Source organism: Giraffa tippelskirchi, chromosome 4, assembly GCF_054371585.1.
Source record: "Giraffa tippelskirchi isolate mGirTip1 chromosome 4, T2T-mGirTip1v1.2.pri, whole genome shotgun sequence".
Taxonomy (NCBI): domain Eukaryota; kingdom Metazoa; phylum Chordata; class Mammalia; order Artiodactyla; family Giraffidae; genus Giraffa; species Giraffa tippelskirchi.
Window position 1 is genome coordinate 19,544,402 of NC_137278.1, and position 20,232 is coordinate 19,564,633.

Here is a 20,232-nt window from a genome sequence, read left to right on the forward strand (position 1 = left end):
GCTTGCTCAGAACTTAATGTGTTAACACACACAGGCCGTTCCCTAGCAGCAGCTCAACATTCAGGCAGAGGCCTGGAATTAAAGCGTCTCTACTTTTCTTTAGCCAAATGGTAGTTCTAATTATAACATTCAGACTGGCATGCATATTTATTTACTCATCTCTAGCCTTGGCTTATAATTAAGGGTTAGTGCATTCTACCTTGGAAAATGGGTGACAAATTATTACAATGTGTTCTGGGGTGGTTCAGGAAGCTCGGGGTGTTATCCATTTCTATAATTACACCATCACATTACATTGAGTGCGTGTGGCAAGGGCCACAGCAGGCACGTGGGAATGAAGCTGCTGGTCTGGATCCCAGGGGGCAAGAAAGCGGGTTCATTTGCAGAAACACAGAAAGGCAGGAGCCATTTAGCGCCTGGCTGAGGGGTTCACAACACTGCCTTGGCATGCCCCTGGTGTGCCCCTAGTAGAGCAAATAGCAGGTGCTCAATAAATGTTTGCAAAATGAAGGAAGCCTGTGACTAAATGAATTAATTAATGAAAAGCACTCAGGCTACTTTGAATCTCGCGTCTCTTACCTACACCGATCCACCGTCCTGAGATCCTTGTGCACAATATTTTCTGAAGCAGGTTCTTGAATATTCCCAGGTTGGGGCGGCCTCAGGAATTCAACACCTCTCTTCGGAGGGACACGGTTGAATCCATAACATGCCTGCCTCCCTTGATGGTCATCGTGGGGGTGTAGAATCTGGCCCTTAGCTTCAACTTGGGGAACTCGGAAGGGCTGCAAAGGATCTTAGGGAGTGGCTGAGAAACACCCCTCCGCTCTGTGGTTGGACATTGTAGCCCAGCTTTTCCCTCCCGCCCCTGGGCAGCCCTCTCGGCCCAGGTAGAGGGTGATCACCGAGCACTGCCCTCACTAACTTGCCTGAACCCATTCTCTGTCTCAGGGCTGGTTTCTTGGGCACCCCCACAATACCTGGGGAGCCAAGCCCCCAACACACCACACCCTGCAGCCAAAGGAGGGACTCCTCACAGTCACATAGTAAAAGGATACGCTTCTCCAAGGATGATACCTGTGCCCAGAAAGTTCCAGAAACTGCCCCTGATTCCCTTTATGAGCAGGCCTGGAAATGTCCTGCCACCATCGGCCCATCCCTGGTGATCTCCTGGTGTATAAGCCTTGGCTTGGGAGACTTTTCACTATTTCCAGTTATCTATTCAGTCCTTCATCCCAGAGAAATGTGCTGGGCCTCTGCTACAAGCTAGGCTGATGCTACATGCCAGGCGACCTCCAGGAACTCAACATCACAGCTCCTTGCCCTCAAGTTGCTCAACCCAGGCAGGGAGAGAGATGAACAAGTGCCTGCAGTACAGAGAGTGCAAGGCTCGGGCCGGGGGGCGGGGGCTGTCCAGAGACGAGAGGACGGAACCCAGATCAGAGTGGGGGGGTCCCAGGAAGTTTCAGTGACTGTGAGCCCTGACAGTCAGCCCTGAGCCCTGAGTCCTTCCAGATGCTCTTTCCCAGAAGACGACACCACTGGCCTTCCGGACCCATCTCAGGAATGACACGTAGTTTAGTGTGTCTGGATCAAAGGGAGGATGACAGAGAAGCAGTAGGAGGAAGCGGCGGGGGTGCAGGGGGTGCAGCAAGTGGAGGTCAGGAGCTCAACGAGATGCTTGATGCTCAGGTGGGCGGCAGCAGGAAGCCTCAGTGGGCGATGGGGGAGCAGGGAGGCAGACGGTAATGTACATGATGGGGTCACGCAGAAGAAGACGTGGAAGAAGACGTGCCTCCCAGCTCTGAGGATGGTCCTCACGCAGCCCTCCGTGTCCCTCGCAGGGAAGAACAGCCCAGGGGAGAGTTCCTGGGAGGACCACACTGTTTTATGGGGACTCTCCCCGAGCACCACATTGTTTCATGACCACCACCCGGCCCTGGACCAACTCCCGCCTGTGCATGGTAAAGGGAGTGAAAGTGAAAAAGTCACTCAGTCGTGTCTGACTCTTTGCGACCCCATGGACTGTACAGTCCATGGAATACTCCAGGCCAGAATACTGGAGTGGGTAGCCTTTCCCTTCTCCAGGGCATCTTTCCCACCCAGGAATTGAACCGGGGTCTCCTGCATTGCATGCAGATTCTTTACCAACTGAGCTATGGTAAAGGGAGACTCCCTGTCCAAGTGTGCCCAGATTGTCAGTCACTTTGCCTCACTTTTGGAATTTAGCTTCAGAGCCTCTAACAGCTGCCTGCATTCCCAACTAAAATATTAAAAGAAATATTTTTGTTACGAAATTTCTCTGCTTTGCCAGAATCTTGCTGTATATTTGCAGTGATGTTCTGGGCTCCTCGGAAGGATAAGGAACAGCCCAGAGGAGAGGGCGGGGAGGCACCAGGGAGGCATCACCGATTTACACACCAACAACAGAGCCACCTGTCCACTAGGCTCTGCCATCGTAAACTCCCCTTCTCAGTTTAAAAGGAAGAGTGAACCTGAGCCCAACACGGAGGGGACAGTGGGACAGTCAGCACCAGGGCCTGCCCTGTCTCCACTGGGACAGACGTCTGATCTCTCACTGACCCAGGCCCCCTTTCTGTCTGGCCTTTGTTTCTCCACGTTGCTATAGCTGGAGTTATAACTTGGAGTTAGAAGGTCCCCGAGACACTGCCTTCACATCAGCTTACAACTTGGAAAATTAAACCAGAGGGGGCACTTACTTTGTATATACTGAGAAATAAAAAGAAAAAATATTTTTAAAAGATGGATGAATCCGTATATGAATGTAAGATGAACAGGTAATTAAATTCCACCAGTCACCAAACCAGCTGGAGGCTGCTTTCCACCCACCTAGGCAGGCCACTCCACAATGTCTGAGGCTTCTGGTGGTTGTGGGATTTGGGGGAGGGTCTGGCACGTGGCCTGGGAAAGAAAGGGGTTAAATAACTATCAGTGCCCACCCCCTTCCCTCTCCCAGTCCTGAGGTTTCATCTGAATTCTACTGCTCCACATGGGGGGCTTATATTTTTAATAGCTCAGTCCATAAGCTGGTTTACTGATACAACTTCAACTCCGATCCACACGCTCTATCCCCAGAGTTCTCACATCAGAGACGATGCAATGTCATCATTCCAGATAAGAGAGAGATGGTGAAGGGAAAAAAGAGTTTCTGGTCACGTTAGATAATTTCACAGTTTCAGAACAAGACAATTGTAGCCGGGAGAGTGAAAGGCCTCATTCCAGATCAAATGAAAGAATACAGAAGAAATTAAGTGAGGAAGAAAGAGGTCGGCTGACTGAAGATAGGAAAACGTCATCCAATTTTCAAGAATGGAGGAAAAAGGTGAAATTTAGAAGCAAACTAGCAAGACTGACCAATTTTGAGCAAACTTCCAGAATGGTGTAATTTTTATTGATTTTTTTTCAGTTTTAATTTTTTATCGAAGTATAGTTGATTTTCAATGCTGTGCTAATTTCTGCTGTACAGCAAAGTGATTCAGCTATACACATATATACATTCTTGTTTTATAATCTTTTCCACTATGATTTATCCAAGGAGATTGAATATAGTTACCTATGATATACAGCCAACAAAGGTCCGTCTAGTCAAGCTATGGTTTTTCCAGTAGTCATGTATGGATGTGAGAGTTGGGCCAGAAAGAAAGCTGAGCGCTGAAGAATTGATGCTTTTGAACTGTGGTGTTGGAGAAGACTCTTGAGAGTCCCTTGGACTGCAAGGAGATCAAACCAGTCAATCTTGAAGGAAATCAGTCCTGAATGTTCATTGGAAGGACTGATGCTGAAGCTGAAACTCCAATACTTTGGCCACCCCTGAGAAGAACTGACTGATTGGAAAAGACCCTGATGCTGGGAAAGATTGAAAGCAGGAGGAGAAGGGGATGACAGAGGATGAGATGGCTGGATGGCATCACTGACTCGATGGGCATGAGTTTGAGCAAGCTCTGGGAGTTGGAGATGGACAGGGAAGCCTGGCGTGCTGCAATTCATGGGGTCGCAGAGTCAGACACGACTGAGCAACTGAACTGGCTGATGATATACAGTAGGACCTTGGTGTTTATCCATTTTAAATGTAATAATTGGCATCTACTAACCCCAGCTCCCAGTCCACCCCTCTCCCTCGCCTGCTCCCCCTTGGCAACTACAGCCTGTTCTCTATGTGTGTGAGTCTGTTTCTGTTTTGCAGACAGGTTCATTTGTGCCATATTTTAGATTCCACATATAAACAATATCACACGGTCATTATCTTTTTCTGACTCACTTCACTTAGTATGATAATCTCTAGTTGCATCCATGTTGCTGCAAATGGCATTATTTCATTTTTTATGGCCGGGTAGTATTCCATCGTATGCATGTACCTTAGTTTCTTTATCCATTCATAGATCAGCGGACATTTATGTTGTTTCCATGTCTTGGCTATTGTGAATAGTGCTGTTATGAGCATAGAGTTGCCTGTATCTTTTTAAATTACAGTTTTTTCTTGGTATGTGTCCAAGAGTGAGATTACTGGATCATATGGTAGCTCTATTTTTAGTTTTCTGAGGAACCTCCATACCATTCTCTGTAGTGGCTGCACCTTCATACATTCCCACCAACAGTATAGGAGGGCTCCCTTTTCTCCACACACTCTGCAGTATTCATTATTTGTAGACTTTTTAATGGTGGGCACTCTGACCAGTGTGAGATGGTACCTCATTGTGGTTTTGATTTACATTTCTCTAATAATTAGTCATGTTGAGCATCATTTCCTGTCTCTACCAGCCATCTGTATGTCTTCTTTGGAGAAAAGTCTACTAAGGTCTTCTGCTCATTTTTCAATTGGGCTGTTTGTTTTTGTTGAGTTGTATGAGCTGTTTGTATATTTTGGAGATTAAGCACTTGTCTGTCGCATCATTTGCAAATATTTTCTCCCACAGAATGGCGTAATTTTTAAATGATTAGTGAAAAAAAAAAGAGCTAATTGCTGGGAGCTGGTGAACAGTCACTAGGAACCAACCTCATGTCACTTTAATGAGGTCATTAGGATGACAGCCCCGAGGAAGGCAAGGAACTAAATCATCTTTATTTTAGCAAGAAAAATTGTTTCACCTCTTTCCACAATTCTTTGTAAAAATGAAGCGGCAGCAACATCTAGAGATGAACAATGACAGATGGCAATTAGTGGCCTTGGTGTGACCATAAGGGATGCTGATGCCACCAACCACACTTGCCAGTTTACCTTGCCCACATGCCTACAGACCCATGAAGGTGCTGGTGGGTCTGTGAGCCAGATATGGTATTTCTGAAGGCCCAGCAGGAAGTGGGCTTGTACTGGCAGGCCAGCCTGCATGTCTGCAGGGGGCAGCGAGGGGGCAGGTCTGGCTCTGTTCAGGCTACATGGGTTTGAGTGAGTCATATCATCTATCTAGATATTTTTGTCTCCAGCAAAATGGAAATCTCCATAATCTGATAATTCTATTGCCACAAAACACCTACAAATCCTGGGTAATATATGATAAATATCCTCTTAAATGCATAGTGGTGCCTTCGATCAAGTCAAAGAAGAACCAGGAGCCAAAAGCAAAGAGGAAGCTGAGAACTCAAGCTCCTGCCCCGCTCTGGGGACATTTGCCAAGCTCGGGAACAAGGAGGCTTGGTGTCCACGCTGTTTGGAAACCAGAACAAAACCGTGGGCCTGTACCAGGAAGGGACTTGGAAATAAGATGCCTTAGAAATGCAGGATCCTTGGAGGCTGTACTCTCAGGGACAAGAAGATGGAACACGAAAAAATTAACAGAGCAAGATGTCAAGGAAACCTTTCAATTCCCACTCCTACTCTCTAAGAAGGGAAAGAGAGTCCTCCATGAGAAGCCACAATCACATACCTGCCCTCATTGGGTATGGAGTTTGAACTGACACTATTTGGTCTGAAACCAAAATCAAGAAATTATCTATGAGTGGCCTAGGGTTGATGGTTCCCTGTGTGCTTGGCAGAAATAACTGCAAATTCTCTCTGGAGCAGCATCCCCTCAACCCAAGGTATATAGGAATTCCAAGATAAATCCCAATCTTTTATAAGATCAAACTTTATTGAGTGCTTAGCTTGTACTTAAGTCCTTTACTTGTGTTATGCCACTTAATGCTCACAAGATGCCTTGGATGGTAGGTATTCTCCTTATTATTGTACCTCTGAAGGACACCCTTCAGATTTTTCAGGGTACCTGGTAGAGATGAAGTGGAAGCACTTAGAAACCACATCTTGGGAGGAATGTTTGAAGAGACTGGAGAAAAGTCAACTCACTGGAGGTCTGACAGACATCCTCAGTTACCCAGAAGGCCATCCTGTATCTTGTTCTCAGAAGTTCTAGGCACAGAATGGAGATGCTCAGACCCTCTTGCAGAAAGGCATTTATGATGGGAGAGCACCAGGCATGTCATAATAGAGGGCTCTCTGCAATGGATAAGGTGAAACCGAGGTGCAGCAAGGATGCTGCAAAAGCGACCACGGGCTTGAGAAGGATGCAGAACCCAAGATGTGAAGCTCCTCTTCCAGCTCCTTAGAAACCTATGGACCAAACAGAGAAGCATCATACACTGGGATGTTTCTCCTTCCTCCCCTCCTTCCTTCTACAGCAGTTTACTGAACCCCTACTATAAGCCAAGCATCATTCTCGCTGGAGATGCATTTATGGTGCATCTATGGTTTGTCTCTAGTGAAGGAAACAGACAAAGACAAAATAATTTGAGATAACAATGTTAAGAAGAAAACAGAGATGAGACAGACTGGCAGAGAGCTGTTGGGAGTTCTTTAGTAGGAAGTCATGAAAAGGATGGGATTTGAGCTGAGACCTGAATGTCAAGTGTGAACCAACCACAGAGAAAGTCCCAGGGAGCAAGAAGCTGGAGATGTCAGGTAGGGCCACCTGGAGCCCAGGAAGAGCCCAGCTGTAGTCATAAGGCTGTGGGGAGGTTTTGCTCCAGTTTCAACGGGGAAGAATGACCTTGTATGTGCTGCCTTCAACAAGACCCAAGGCTTTGATAGCAAAGATCTGTATAATCACTGAGAAAGTACAAATTAGCCCTGCTGGCAGGCAAATCGAAGTGAACGAGATTTCCAGCAAGAGGTGGATGACGACAGCAGAACAGAAAAACAAAGAAACCCAGGCAAGGCTATCCCACAGCTGCAAAATGACTAACACTCTCCCTAGAATCGCCCAGCACAAGGCCAATCATGAGGCTCTTTTCCAAGTTGGCCTTGGGTTCCCAGCTGCAGCAAGCCCCATAAACCCAGCACTGGGGCTCCAAGAATGCTCTTGGGGTTACCCTATCTGGTGAACTGCTACATCATCATGATAAAATTAGCCAGCATCACTCTTAAGAGCTACCAGGCCATTTGCTAAAAGCTTTATACATAATTTGAGACACTTCATGTTGCCATAACCCTCTGGGATGACTGCTATTATTACCATCTTTCTCCAAGGGATAAGACTGATATTGAGAGAGGAAAACCGTAAGTAGCAGAAAGGGGATTGAGACAGGGTCTGCCCCATAGAGAAGCTTGTCTGACAGCTATCAGCAGACCAGGGCCTTCACCAGCACAGCTGCTCTCAGCGTTCTGAGTGCTGGTGAGGGTAGGAGCTTGTGCTGGCCTCCAGATCTGACCCCTAAGTGCTTGCTCGTAGTTACCATATTTTACCACCTTTCTGCAGGTTAAGTCACCGACTGAATTTCATGCCTAATAAAATGCAGGAGTGCTCTCGTTCCCTGGGTCAGAGACCACCTGGAGCTGGGGCCAAGCCTGGAGCAGTCGTGCGGGCTGACCGCTGGGCTCCTGGGGACACCGACTATCATGAGTCAGTGGGGGGGAGGGGACTGGAGGTAAGTCATGAGGACTCAGATGGGGGCTCAGAAGGTCAAAGGCAAGGTGGCCTGATCCACTGTCATAGTGTGGCCTGTCCCCTTGTCTTGGAGGGAAAAAAAAAACAATCCTATGAGCCACTGACACCACGGCATTTGGACTGGAAAACACCAGGTTGGCTCAGTGGTAAAGAACCTGCCTGCAATGCAGGAGACGTGGGTTCAATCCCTGGGTCAGGAAGAGCCCGTGGAAAAGGAAACGGCTACCCACTCCAGTTTTCTCGCCTGGAGAATTCCATGGACAGAGAAGCCTGGCCAGCTATACAGCTATACAGTCCACCAGGAAGCCAAAGAGTAGGAGACGGCCAAGCGACCAAACGATAACAAGAAGTACAGGGGCAATCGATAAAATACTGACAGCCCTCCAGGCCCACTGGAAAATAGCTGGCCCTGTCCACCCCACCCCTCTCACCTCTGCACACCTGCAGAGCGGGAGGCCTCCTGGCCTTTCCCATCGACTGGGCCTGGGCCTCACCTGTTGTTTCAGCATCACCGCTGCCCGGAGACTCTCTTCACCGAGGGCTCTGTGTCCAGCACGTCTTCCCAGAAGCGAGCTGCGCGAGGTTCCTTCATGGACACTTTCACACTCATTCTCAAAGTGCCTCCAATCTTAAAGACGCCCAGCTTCCTTGAGGGGGCGCTGGGATGAGGGTAGGAGAGGTAATTGGTGGTTCAGGGCCCCGCAGAGGATGCAAAGCTACAGGCTGCCCCCTGCTGCCCCAGTTCAGTATTGCAACCATTCCCTGTTCAACTTCTTTTCTCCACTCACCTGCCATTAGTGAGAAGTTACAGAATAAAGAAAATAATAAAGAAAATAAATGGCTCAGCATATTTTTCCCAGCACTTCTAATTCCCAGGAATCCAGTGAGTGAAAGTCGCTCAGTCCTGTCCGACTCTTTGCGACCCCATGGACTATACAGTCCATGGAATTCTCCAGGCCAGAATCCTGGAGTGGTTTAGCCATTCCCTTCTCCAGCAGATCTTCCCAACTCAGGGATTGAACCCATGTCTCCTGCATTGTAGGTGGATTCTTTACTCACTGAGCTGCCAGGGAAGCCTAAGAATACTGGAGTGGGTAGCCTATCCCTTCTCCAGGGGTCTTCCCGACCCAGGGATCGAACCCAGGTCTCCCTCATTGCAGGATTCTTTACCAGCTGAGCCACAAAGGAAGCCCAAGAATGCTGGAGTGGGTAGCCTATCCCTTCTCCAGCAGATCTTCCCAACCCAGGAATCAAACTGTGGTCTCCTGCATTGCAGGCAGAATCTTTACCAGCTGAGCCACCAGGGAAGCCTGAATCTCCAGAATATCAACCAGTGAGTTTATATTTTACACAAAGTAAAACTGTTTATGAGAGTTGCTTTTTCTCTGCAAATAACAATTTAAGAAGAGACCATGGCAGTCAGGAGAGGCTGCGGTCCTGACACTGCATTTCCTGCCCGTGTGAGCGGTGAGGGCGGTCACTCTCCTGAGCCCCCAGGCTCTGTACTCAAATCCAGAAACATCCAGCCCCCCTTCATGAGGCTGTTAAGCACACTCTCAATCCTGAAGTGCTATACAAATGCTATTTTTAATGTAATTATCTATCAGGGAATATTTAAATGATCTCTCAGAACTGAGATTGGTGTTGAAAATGTAGTGTACCTAATTCCTGGAAATTATCAAGAACCTCTGGGCTTCCACAGTAGCTCAGCTGATAAAGAACCTGCCTGCCAATGCAGGAGATGCAAGAGATGCATGTTTGAAACCTGGGTCTGGGTCGGTAAGATCCCCTGGAGGAGGAAATGGCAACCCACCCCAGTATTCTTGCCTGGAGAATCCCTTGGACAGAGGAGCCTGGCGGGCTACAGTCCATGGGGTCGCAAAGAGTTGGACACAGCTGAGCGCGTGCACACACACACACATACACACGCATTGCACATCAAGGATGCTCCTGGGGAAAGCGGGGTAGTAAGCTGTTGGTCAGCCATGTGGCACAAGCACGGAAGAGTTAACACAACAGCCCTGAGACCATTGTCCTCAAAGGGCTGCTCATGAGGCTGGCCTTTTGCTGGTGTCTGGGACTCTGGATTTCGGGAAGAGAAACATAACTCCAGCAACCTCCCAAATCCACAGATTTTTCCCCTTTCTTAGAAAGTTGTACAGAAAGTCATATTACGGGATGTGAGGTGTGCAAGGGGCAACCCCCTGACTCCCCAGAGTTGGAGGGATGGGGGTGGGGTTAGTGAGACCTACCCAGAGTGAATCTGGACACTTTTTCCAGATCAGTGATTGCAGAAAGAAATGTGTTCAAGCTGGACTGGCAGGTGCAGTCTTTTTTTCCCACCAGTATTTTATATTGGAGATGTCCGAATACATAGAAAAGTCAAAAGAATGGTACAGAGAATACCGACTTAACCATCCCCTAGATTTTATAAGAAACATCCTATTGTGTATGCTTGTTACATATATACTCATCTCTCTACCATCTACCAGTCTGAAATAGTTTCTCAGTCAGTCAGTCAGTCAGTCAATTCAGTCACTTAGTCGTGTCTGACTCTTTGTGACCCCATGGACTGCGGCACACCAGGCCTCCCTGTCCATTACCAACTCCCCGAGTTTACTCAAACTCATGTCCATTGAGTCGGTGATGCCATCTAGCCATCTCATCCTCTGTCGTCCCCTTCTCCTCCTGCCTTCAATCGTTCCCAGCATCAGGGTCTTTTCCAATGAGTCGGTTCTTCACATCAGGTGGCCAAAGTATTGGAGTTTCAGCTTCAGCATCAGTCCTTCCAATGAATACTCAGGACTGATTTCCTTTAGGACTGATTTAGAAAATAGTTTCTAAATACATTTTAATTTTTAAAAATCAATCCCCATGGAAACATTCAGCCTCTACATACATCGGATGCTCAGCCATCCAGGATGGCCCTGGCTGGCCTTTTTGGTACTGTCCCTTATCCCTGGAAATGGCAACCCACTCCAGTATTCTTGCCTGGAGAATCCCGGGGACGGCGGAGCCTGGTGGGCTGCCGTCTATGGGGTCGCACAGAGTCGGACACGACTGAAGTGACTTAGCAGCTTATCCCTGGAGCAGGTGACCCGGAAACCTGGGCCAGGGTATCTGAGCAGACGGCATGGCTGTTCCAGGCTCCTCTCTGCCACCGGCTGCAGTCGGCCTTGTGAGTGGTGTTGCAGCTGCAGGCACTGGGCTCTGTGAACACACTGATGAGACCCCTTCCAGAGGCTGAAGGAGGTCAGAGCCACCACTTCTCAGGCACTGCAGGGACCTGTCCTGGCTCTGCTTGCGGCCACAAACACCTAAGAGAGAGGGACGACCAGGGAAGCCTGCTTCTGAGCCCTGAGGCTTCCCAGTTACCGACGGCCAGCTGTTCTCATCCCGGCTCTGGAGGAAGAACAGAGGGAAGAGGAGAGACAGAGGCCCAGCCCCTCAGCCCCTGCTTTTAGACTGACGTCCCAGCAGGTCACACTCACTCAGCCCCTTCCTCAGACAAGTGCCCACAGCTCTCGGTGGTCTGGTGGCTCTCACTCCGTCTCCTCCCTCCAGCCCTCCTCCAAGGCCAGCGGGGGCTTCACCACCTCCTCTCACCTGGACCACGGCCATGTCCCCTCACCTGTGTGTCCTTCCCTGGTCTTCTTTGCCCTGTGGCTCAAGGGCAGGAACGTGCCCCTGTGCACAAGCTCCTCACACAGCTCCAAACAGCCTGTGGCTTGGACCCGTCCCTGCAACCTCAATGACGGAGCTCAAATATTGCTGTTCTCTCCTGTGTCCAAGCTTTTGCACTCAGTCAGTCAGTAGCTCAGTCGTGTCCTACTCTTTGCAACCCTGGGGACCATAGCCCACTGGTCTCCTCCATTCATGGGATTCTCCAGGCAAGAATACTGGAGTGGGTTGCCATTTCCTCCTCCAAAGGTCTTCCCCAGCCAAGGATAGAACCCAAGTATCTTGCATCTCCTGCACTGGCAGGCAGGTTCTTTATCCACTGAGTCACATGGCAAACTTTTGCATTTGCCCCAATTTTTGCACCTGGAAAAACTTTGCACCCATAAGACCCAAGTCCTTGGGGCCTCTTTCATGAAAACAGAATCCAAAAGACACACCCAGGGTGGGCAAACAGCTGGTGTGTTGGCTGCACCTGTGCCAACACCCTGGGGTGCCTCGTGCACTCTCCACATAGCAGGACTTTGCGTGTGTGTGTGTGTGTTTGTGTGTGTAGCCATCTGCCCATGTGTCTGCTTCCCAGCCTCGCAAAGGCAGGAGCACCACGCCTAGCAGGTCAGCCCCCAGAACCATGACTTTGCCAATGCACACGGCGGGTAAGAAGCAGCCAAGAGCCCGGGAAGTGCAGTGGACCGGGGACACAAACCAAGGGGGAGGATGTCTGAGGACATCAGCTGAGCAGAGCAGGAGAGGCCTGGGGCCCCAAGGGAACTGGGCTGCGTGGGTCAGAGCAGAAACAGGGCCAAAGGTTCAGAACAGGAATCCACACCCCAGGGGCTCTCACTGTTTCCTTCTGAGAATCTGAACTCAAGGCCTGGCTACAACTGGCACCTGAGTGGCCCTGGACTGCCATTTATCATGCTGGTGAGGGCCTCCATTTCCTCACCTGTAGAGTGGGCTTGGAGATGCCTGCCTTGCATGACTGGGGAGTCAAGCAAGATCAAGGGCAGCACTTTGCAAACCCTCCAGGTCTCTGCAGAAGAGCAGGTGTTAATTGTGCAACATCACTGATCATCCCTCGCCTGGCGTGTACTTGTAAGCTCTTCCATGATCCGAGAGAGAAGCAAAGCGTCACACTCTTCGTTCACAAAGCACCACCCATCCACCTTCTCCTGTGAGCCCCACGGCACCCAACTGGGGCAGATCCCACCCACGTCTCTTCTTACTGCCCCACTCCCCCAGGCTCTACTGAGGTCTCCAGCCAGGGGGGCAGGGGGGCAAGGCTGAGGGCAGCTGAGCGGGCTTGGCACAGACCAGGAACTCTCTTCACCCCACACTGGGGCTCAGATGTCTGACACACAGACACACACACACAAAGACACACAGGGCCCTCCTCCTCCTCAGCACACTAGGGAGCGGCCTGTTCCCAGGGCAACAGTCAACACAGACAGAAGCTCAGACACAACTGGGCTCCAATGCTCTCTGCAGCCTGGAGGGCCTGGTTCCCATCAGCCACTCTGAGCTTGGGGTCCCGGGAACCATCGAGGAGAAGCCCTGCACAGCTCTCCTGGTGTAAATGCGGGAAAGCTCTCTGAGCTCAGGCAGGAGTCTCTCTCTCTCTCACACACACAAACACGCACTCTTACACACTTGCACCCATGGGAAGCCGCCACACCCCTGGGCTCCCGAGAACTACATCAGCTGGGTACCAACTGCCTTCAACCAGGTCTCCAGCCTCGGTCCCGTCCACTGCCCCAGGAGGCCCTGTGGTGGGCAGGGGCCCTGCGGGTGGCCCCCAGGCCCCGAAGGCCAAGCAGTCAGCCCTGGGCACTGATGGTGTGCAGCGAGACCAGCTGTGGAGGGAGCTGCTGGAGGCCGAGAGGAGGAGCCAGCAGCGCTGGTGAGTGTCCTGCCCTGTCCCCTCCCCAGGGCCCCCCAGCCTAGCTCAGGGTCTAGGAAGCTTCTGGAGAAAGAGAGACCTGGGGGTGAGAGAGAGTAAGCCAGGCAAAGGGCACTGATAGAAGGAGCGAGAGCCTGGACCCGGGGGGGGGGGGGGGGAGGCGAGGGAGCCCAGCATGGGCCCACAGAGTAGGGCCAGGTAGGCAAGAGGTGAAACCCCACCGTATGTATCCTGGAAGCCTGGCCTCCCTTTGCAATAATCCTTCCAGCTGGAGCTCAAAGGATGAACTGCAAGGGTGGGAGCTGGGGGGAGGTCAGGAAGCCATGGCAGCAGCCTGGGGAGGGGCGCCAGCCCTCTGACCCGGCAAAGGGCGTCCCTTCAAGCATCGTTCAGTCCCTTCAAGCATCGTTCAGTCCAGAAGTCCCCAGAAGAGCCGCCGTGCCAGGCCGCCAATGGGGACAAGACAGGCCCAGGCCCGTCTCCACGGAGTCCTCGCTCTCAGGACAAGGCAGCCAAAAAGCAACAGAGACACAGGCAGGAGCAACGTGCAGCTGGTGTCAGGAGGGAACGGATGGAGCAGAGTGGCATCTTGCTTTTCTAGGGGCTCAAGGAGGGAGAGGTGGCTTTCCGGCTGAGACTCTAGTATGAGAAGAGCTGTGGAAGAGTTTGGTGTATTAAAAAAAGCAACAACTTAAAGACCACGTGTGTGACTGAGGTGGTCAGGAAGGGGGCAAGAGCCTCAGGGTGGGAGTAGGAAGAGGCAGCCGGGCAGTTCCTCAAGTCCCAGTAACTTTTTTTTCGAGGGTCATGGGACACCCTGGAGGGTCTTAAGCAAGAGGCTGACTGGACCTAGTTTACAGTTTAAATGGCCAGTCTGGCTGCTGCGCCTGGAACACATCGAAATGGAGGGGGGGGCGATGACAGGGCAAAGTGACATTTAAGAAACTGGTGACAGCAGGGTGAGTCCATGGTGGCCTGAGCTGGGGACCCGTGGAAGAATTCAAGGAGGTTTTGGTGATAGAATTAGAATTGCTGATGGGTGGATTGGAGTTGGAGAGATGGAGTGTGTGTGTGTGTGTGTGTGTGTGTGTGTTGGGGTACAGGGGACATTTACAAAGACAGGGTCCCCTGGTGCCGTGACTCTAGGTCATGGTGTTTGTGGTCTGTGTGGATTGGGGCAGGGAAACCTTTTTTTTCTTCTAAGTCTTGGAGAATTATTTGACTTTTTAAAAATAGATTAAAACTGAAACTGCCAGCACAGATAACACCGTTTTTCTCAGTATCACTTGCCCACCACCACCCACCTTTCTCTGCCGCATGCCCTGGAAGGTTACCAAGCTTTGTGGAAATGAAAGCTGGCTTTTCTTCACAAAAGACTGGCAGATCGACCCCCGCCTGACACCCGATCCCACCCCAGCAGAGTCATGGGGTGAGATGGCTTCCGGCTTCCTGATCCACCTGCCACACCCTCTGCAATCAGACTTTCCTCTCTATTGAAATGTTGATCCTTGGAGTTTGTTCCACTTAATGATTGTAGTTCCTCCATGATGTAATACATGCATTTGTGGCAGCAACTTATTCCCTTGAAATGGAGTGAAAGTGCTAGTCATGTAGTCATGTCCGACTCTGCGACCCCATGGACTGTAGCCCGTCAGGCTGCTCAGTCCATGGGATTCTCCAGGCAAGAATACTGGAGTGGGTTGCCATTTCCTCCTCCAGGGGATCTTCCTGACCCAGGGATCGAACCTGGGCCTCCTGCGTTGCAGGCAGATTCTTTACCATCTGAGTGACCCTGTTAAAATGATGGTAAAAACGTCACAGGGATGATCACACTGTCATCATGCTTTCCTTTCCAGGGCTCAGAACTGGAGTTTCCTGAAAGACTATGACCCCATGGTAAGACAAACCATGTTCCCGTCTGACATGCTTGCACTTGGAGTGTTTATTCATTCATCTCATGTTTATTGAGGACCTGCTGGGTGCTAGATGCCGGAATGTACAGAGATGAATAAAATGCAACCTTGTTTCCAGAAACTCTGGATTTGATGGGAAAGAAAATACTTCTGTAGGGCATTTAGAAATGAATTTTCCCCAGTGTTCCTTGACTGCAGTGAGATGAACTCACTGGAACTGGTAGGTCCCAGCTGCTGACGTTTCTCCCGGTCCGACGGTGTCAGCAAGATAGAGTGAGGTGAGGTTGGCCGCACATAGAGGATGAGTCTGAGTGAACACACTTGTAAACAAATTCTCTGCATCTAATATCACCAGGTCCAATCCATCCTCCACGTGGCTACCAGAGTGACTTTTCTAAACTGCAAAACTATCTTTCTCTCTCCCTGGATTAAAATCCTTCCATAAATCTGCATTTTCCAGGACGGTTTGCAACACTTCCCATGATCCAGCCCTGCCTCCTCCCCCTCCTTGCTCACTCCACACTGACCGACACACTCTCTTTTATGCCCTTCCCATTTTATTAGCCTAATGGCCTCCTACTCATCCTTCAAGGCCCCACCCAAGAGGCCCCTTCCTGGCAAGCATGGCCAGATGACCATATTCTTCACTCCCCAGCACATCTCACCCATTCCTTGGGTACATTGTGCAATGAGCAATCTTACCTGGCCATGGGCTCCCTCAGAGAAAGGACAAAGATGGCTTCATTGCTGAACACACACCTCCAGCTATTCTTTACCCTCCAGCACCCAATAACTATTTCACGCTCAATTCATGTTAGAGCAATGAGCAAATGAAGAATAATCTGGCTGTTAAAAGCATGGTCAGAGAACCAAACTGGAAACTTAACAGTGTAACTAGCCAACCAAGGTGGTGGCCACACTGCCACGGCCCCTGTGGATTTTAGGGATGGTTTGGCATCTGTAATAGCCTTGTGGGGCTGCTGTCTGTCCTGAGATAGAAGATTAAGCTCACAGGATTTGAATTCCAACCCTGAGCCCCTGATCTGGGCTCCCAGGCTGCAGAGTCTCTCCCTGCCCAGGGCTCTGTATCAGCAACCTGACCCCTGAGACCCGCGCCCTGCCCAGAAAGCCCACCCCCTGGGGCCACCTCCACACAGACTTTCCCAGGTGAGAGCCGGGATCCTGTTTCTTAAAAACTGGTCCTGTCACTTGGATTTGACACAGAGCAGCACAAAGTTAACCATAAACAAGGACAGGGAAGGCTTATCAGATTAGTCATAATCTAGACATTTACTCAACACACCCATCAGTTTACGGAAGGCAGCAGGTAGCATGTTCAGGGCAGTACCCCTCCTAAGACCCCCGCAAACTGGAAACAAGCCCAAATGCCCCCGTGGCAGAACAGATAAGTGACCTGTGGAAGATTCACACAACCACACCACGGAATACCATATAACATGGAGAACGAAGGAGCCGCAGCCACACACGGGAACACGGGGGAATCTCACATCATGTAGTGAGAGAAAGGGGCCAGAGGGCAGAGACAGGATCCCTTTACGGTAAAGTTCAGAACCAGGCAAGCCAGCTTCTGGTGTTAAGAGGTCAAGACCTGGTTCCCTTGGAGGTGGAGACAGTGACTGAGGGGTTAAAGGTAGGCTTCTGAGGTGGATGGGGTTCTGTTTCCTGGGGGTTGGGGGGGAGTTGGAGGGCTGGGTTGAGCTGGGACTCGGGTACTTGTGTGTGTGTGTACTTGTGTGTGTGTGCGTGTGTGTGTGTGTGTGTGTTGCCCAGGGAAAGGGGCGACGTTTTTATTCTGTAACTGTTTCCAAGCTGATAAGGGGCGTCATCCCTAAATTGGTGAGGCAACATAATTCTCCTAAAAGAAAAGGAGGGAATGAGAGGGTAACAGGCAGGGGGGCTAGGGGTCTCCAAATGGAGGAAACAGGCTGCAAGCGTCAGACATTTTTTCTCTCTCTCTTAAGCGGCAGGAGGAAACAGACTACAAGTGTCAGATTTTTGGCTTCCCTGGTGGCTCAGTTGGTAAAGAATCCGCGTGCAATGCAGGAGACGCCGGTTCAATTCCTGGGTTGGGTAGATCTGCTGGAGAAGGGATAGGCTACCCACTCCAGTATTCTTGGGTTTCCCTTGTGGCTCAGCTGGTAAAGAATCCACCTGCAATGTAGGAGACCTGGGTTTGATCCCTGGGTTGGAAAAACCCCCTGGAGAAGGGAAAGGCTACCCACTCCAGTGTTCCGGCCTGGAGAAGTCCATGGACTGTATAGTCCATGGGGTCGCAAAGAGTCAGACACGACCGAGTGACTTTAAATGTAAATGTAATATGTGTGTTAGACTTAAAGTAAAAATTGACCAAAGAAATAAAACAACCCCATGGTGCTCCCACCATGAATGGGGTAAAGTCTTCAGCCAGGACAATGGAAAAAGAGTTAAATGTGGTCCCTCCCTCGGCCATTGCCGGTCAAGGAACCCAGTGAAGGGGTCTGGGAAGGGAAGCTGCTGGGTAGGCAGCCCTGAGGGTGAGAAGGATGAAGAGGGCGTCTGTCTGGGCTGGAGAGTTGAGTTTGGATCCAGAGCGGGGTCTGGGGTCAGGTCCCCAGAGGATGCTTCCTGCAGAGGCCATCTGCCCCCACCCCCTTCTCCTCCCCGCTCAGGCCTCTCCGGTTGTCTTTCCCCCAGCAGTTGACCCTCACTGTCCCCCCGTCCTCAGGGCAACAAGAAGGAGCCTGTGAAGCTGCCAGACTACGTGCCTCGCTTCTCTGACACGGTCCCCAATTCCACGAACCGGGTCGTGGGCAGCCGGGTGGACACACCTCTGGGGAAAACCCTCATCGGCCTAGACTTCTTCTTCATGGAAGGAGCCCGGAAGAAGAAGCTGGAAGAGGAGCTTCAGCCCATCTAGGAGGAGGGCCGGGCAAACGCTGCTGGGGAGCCATCACCAGAGCCTCAGACAGCATCCCACACAAGTCAGGGGTCAGTATCTCTGAGCCCCACACGAGGTCAAGAGGGCTCCTGGCTCATCATCACACCTGAGATGGACAGGATTCAAGCACCTGCCCAAGGCATGTAACCGGCGATGGTGGGGCTTCCCTAGGGGTCAGGGCCCACGAGAGGGGGCCGTGCACATGGTCAGGAGCACTGACCGCTGAGTCGGGATCCTGCTCCTGGCTCTAGGCACCTGCAGCCTTGGGCAGGTCACTGGCGCCTCCGGGCCACTTCCCCGTTTCTGATGTGGTGTTTCCATCACTGCTCTAACAGGTGACCACAAACTGAGGGTCTCAAAACCACACGTGCATGTTATCCTGCGATCCTGAAGATAGAAATCCAAAGCAGCTCTCGCTGGACTAACTAAATTGAAGGCGTTGGTAGGGCTGCATTCCTTTCTGGAGGCTGGAGGAATCTGACGCCTCACCTCTTCCAGCTTCCAGAAACTGTTCAAACTCCTTGGCCCTTGGCTCCTTCACCCTCAAAGGCAGCAATGTTGTTGTTTTTCAGTCGCGCAGTCATGTCCAACTGTTTGTGACCCCACGGATTGCGGCACACCAGGCTTCCCTGTCCTTCACCACCTCCGGGAGTTTGCTCAAAGTCATGTCCTTTGAGTCAGTGAATCTCATTCATCCTCTGTCACCCCCTTCTCCTCCTGCCCTCAATCTTTCCCAGCATCAGGGTCTTTTCCAATGAGTTGGCTCTTCGCACCAACGTGGCCAAAGTTTTGGAGCTTCAGCTTCAGCATAGGTCCTTCCAGTGAATATCCAGGGTTGATTTCCTTTAGGATTGACTAGTTTTATCTCCTTGCCGTCCAAGGGACTCTCAAGAATCTTCTCCTGGAGAAAGGCAGCAATGGTATCTTCAAATCTCTCTACCTCTCTCCCCTATCTTTTAAGGACCCTGTGACTACACTGACCCACCCTGAACGTCTGGGATAATCTCTCCAGCTCACAGTCCTTAATTTAATCACACCTGCAAATCCTTTCTGCATGCAGGGTCCCAGGGTGTAGGACATGGACGTCTTTGGGGAGCCAGTTTTCTGCTACCACATATAGGGATAAAATGGTTGATTTTGTCAGGTTGTTGGGAGGATTAAATGAGCTACCCTCTGTGATTGTTTACAGCAGTGCCTGCAACACAGCAGGAGGGTGTGTTTGCTGAGGACGCCTCTCTCTAGACAGAGCGAGCACCATCCTGGTACCATCACCCGGGGAAAGACGTGGGTCCCCAGACAGTAGCTGCCAAGAGGATTGGCTCTCCAGTCAGCGTCTCCATCTCTTTTGTTACCCATGTCACGGGCAGGGTGGTCAGGGTGTGGCTGGAGTTAGGGGAGCCTGCCTACGGCGGATCGCAGTTGAGACGGTGCCGGCCACCCCAGGGAGCCCGTGACCAGGATCCATCCTCTGTGCCGTGGGGCAGACAAGGAGGCACCTGGCCTGCGCTCGGGTCGGAAAAGGGAGCAGGATGCCTGGGGTCCAGGTGATGCTCATGTGGGCAGGGCTGGCCCAGGGTCTGGAAGGAAGTGATGCTCCCTGAGTGCTGGTCTCCTTCGCCTCCCAAGTGTGGTGTCAGCGGCCCGCGTCCACTTTACAAAGGATGGTCTGGGACCCTCATGTCCAGGCAAAAATGGCAGATAGGGCTTCTTTCCTCTTTTTGGCTAAAAAACAATGGTTTAGGGTCTTCCCTGGTGGCCCAGTGGTTAAGACGCTAAGCTTCCATCGCATGGAACATGAGTTTGATCCCTGGTTCGGGAACTAAGAACCCACATGCCACACAGTGTGGCCAAAAATATAAAATAATAAAAGTATGTTTTAAGCAAACAAACTGGTGAATTAGTCCTTCT

The 20,232-nt window shown here is 50.9% G+C and overlaps 1 protein-coding gene across 1 annotated transcript; it reads left to right on the forward strand.

Annotated features, from left to right (window-relative positions):
• The first annotated feature begins 12,990 nt into the window (after positions 1 to 12,990).
• On the forward strand, positions 12,991 to 19,501 carry CIMIP5 (ciliary microtubule inner protein 5). The gene is made up of 3 exons (XM_081588274.1): positions 12,991 to 13,473; positions 15,330 to 15,369; positions 18,112 to 19,501. The coding sequence occupies exons 1-3, from the start codon at positions 13,232 to 13,234 to the stop codon at positions 18,301 to 18,303; spliced, it is 474 nt and encodes a 157-aa protein (XP_081444400.1). The 5' UTR covers positions 12,991 to 13,231; the 3' UTR covers positions 18,304 to 19,501.
• The last annotated feature ends 731 nt before the right edge of the window (positions 19,502 to 20,232 follow it).